Genomic DNA, 2,704 nt, shown 5'->3' on the forward strand with positions numbered 1-2,704 from the left:
CACCAGTTAAACCATTGTTGATTGGCTGTTGAAAGCCCGCCATGAAAAGAGCGCCAAAGCATGCAAAACCCGGAAATAAAACGACCGAACACGGATTTTTACCTGAATATACAGTAAAGTGTCCGTGTTCGTGTTCGGGTAACAAAAATCCAATTATTCGGTACGAACACGAATAATACAGTCCGTGTTCGCTCAACACTAGTTATAAGCTCTTGAGTTGTCACGACAGTCAGTCAGTCAGTCACGTTACAGAAAGAAAACTTTACCTGCACTGCACTGAGCAGCACTCTACCATGTCGATTACATCTGTAACTGAAGCCAAGCTAGCCAACAAGCCACCATTAGAGGAAGGAAAATCCTTGAGAATAAATTGTAAACTGAAGCTTAACCTTGAGGAAATCCTATGGGGGTCACATTCACAAACTCACAAATATAGTATATTACACAAGAATCCACAATTGGTGTATTTATTTGTGATCCAATAAGATAAGATTTACTCGAGGTTAAGCTTCAAATGTACAAGTTATTTCACTCAATGATTTTCCTTCCTATAATGCTGCAACGTGGCTGGCTTGGTGTCAGTCAGTTGTCTAGAAGAAAATACACTTTAATATTATTTATTTGGTTGAGGGTTAAATGAACCCCTGCCTACTTGCCTAGACACTTTTAGTGTGAAGCAACGGAACGGATTATGGATTGGAAATGGACACATTGGACAGGACAATCTTCAAAAACAAGCCATCAGTGCTATAAAGCTATATAACAAGACTGGTGGTGTGACTGACTGGTGACTGGCGGCAGACTGAATTAGTAATTACTAATTCATTAAAAACATGAATTAGTAATTATTTCAGTGCTTAGCATTTGGGAACATGTAGGTTTTTCTGTAAGAACATTAGCTGATCCACATGCTCAGGTTTCAGACTGCTTCTTTTCACTGTTATAACATCTCCTGCAGTAGAGAAAACCCGCTCTGCAGATACACTTGTACCTGGGATACACAAGTATTGCTTTGACAGCTGAGAGAGGAGGGGAAATATGACCTCATGCTCACGCCACCATTTCAAAGGGTCCTCAGTGAGAGGCAGAGGTGGGGCTTTACAATATTTTTCCATTTCGTCTTCTGCCTTGGCATAGGGGGTCTTAGGTTCTATTGCACCATCAGTGAAAGACTGCCCCAGCAAAGTCATGAGCAGCGATGTTGTGGCCTTTTTTTTGGGAGGAGAATGGCTGTCCTCAATGGGTGTTTCTTCTTCCACAGTTGCTTTTTCCCTAGGCACTTCATCCACATTTGTCCTTCTATTAGATGTAATCTGTGTGTTTGAACAAAAGATAATAGTATAAGAAAAGCTGAACTGACTAAGAGTGTGATTCATTGTTGAGGTGTGGGAAACTGCACGGTAATCCATACCATACAGTTCCACTTCCCACACCGCATCAGTGAATCAGGGCATGTTATTACACAACACAATGTAGCTGAGCTTCTAGCTGTCTGGGAGGAAACATGATGAAATTCTAATTACCTCCAAAGATGCAGCCTCCTCAGTCACTCCTCTGTATATCTCCGATCTCTCCTCCTCTGTGAGAATAAAAGGCAGTCCTTTAAAGCGAGGATCCAGTGCAGAGGCTGTATGAAGGATCTTCTTCTCTGCCTCACTGCTGTACCTCTTCAGGAGATCTGTTTTGATGGCATTCTTGATCTCATGGGTCATGGGTGTGTCTCCCATGGTGTCTGTCATGCTCTGGAGCAGTTGTGCATTTAGAGGGGCAATGAGAGACACTGTTGGGTTGCGCTCTTCTGACATCAGCAAGGTTGCATCCTTCATTGTCTTTAATGCACTCACAGGGTCCTCTGCATTTGACACATCTGTTTCATTGAGAGTGCAGAGATCAGACTCTCCTTTTCTGACTTCTGGAGACAGCAAGGTGGTACAAACTGCAGGTTGTTGTTCTAAGAACCTCTCGACCATGTCATATGCGCTGTTCCATCTTGTTGGCACATCAGTTATTAGCTTATGATTCTTCAGGCCCAGACATTTCTGTTTCTCTTTTAGACAGTGGCTTGCTCTAGTGCTGCGATGGAAGAATGTGGATATTCGTCGCACTCTGGCGAGAAGCCTGGAAAGCGTGGCCCCTTTCAGTGCCCGCTGACATGCAAGATTGAGTGTATGGGCAAAACATTTAACATGAGGAAATTTACCAACTTGAGCTGCAACTATCACGTTCGGCGCGTTGTCGGTCAAAAGCACTACAGATTTATCAGACAGCTGCCATTCTTCCACGACATGAGACAGTAGCTCTGCCAGATGAGTACCTGTGTGAGACTCATAAATGGCTCTTGTTTGCAACACATGTGACAAGACCTGCCAGTCCTTAGTAACGTAATGTGCTGTTATTGTAACATAGGACTCCGTTGTGACTGAAGTCCATGAATCACACGTTATTGCGACTCGACTGGCTTGGTTCATTGACGCAAGTACCTGAGCTTTGGTGTCATGGTAGAGTGCAGGTATAACGTTTTCTGTAAAGTGACTGCGTGATGGGATCTTATAACGTGGCTCTAGCGTCTTCAAAAGGTAGCGAAACCCGGCGTTGTCCACAACTGAGTAAGGCTGTAGGTCCTTGGCGATGAAAGCTGCCACAGCTTTGGTTAGTTTCTTCCCTTTTTCTGAGTTGGGCGGATAAGTTGACAGTATGGCATCAA

General features: G+C 43.7%; 1 protein-coding gene across 1 annotated transcript; it reads right to left on the reverse strand.

Annotated features, from left to right (window-relative positions):
- Positions 1-857: 857 nt before the first annotated feature.
- LOC309556522 (E3 SUMO-protein ligase ZBED1-like) lies at positions 858-1,826 on the reverse strand (the record flags this gene model as incomplete). Its single annotated transcript, XM_082258971.1, has 2 exons — positions 858-1,313; positions 1,524-1,826. 2 exons carry the CDS (start codon positions 1,824-1,826, stop codon positions 858-860), a joined length of 759 nt encoding a protein of 252 aa, XP_082115097.1.
- Between the last annotated feature and the right edge of the window lie 878 nt (positions 1,827-2,704).

The sequence above is a fragment of the Pelophylax lessonae genome (assembly GCF_965119305.1).
Source record: "Pelophylax lessonae genome assembly, chromosome: 5".
Taxonomy (NCBI): domain Eukaryota; kingdom Metazoa; phylum Chordata; class Amphibia; order Anura; family Ranidae; genus Pelophylax; species Pelophylax lessonae.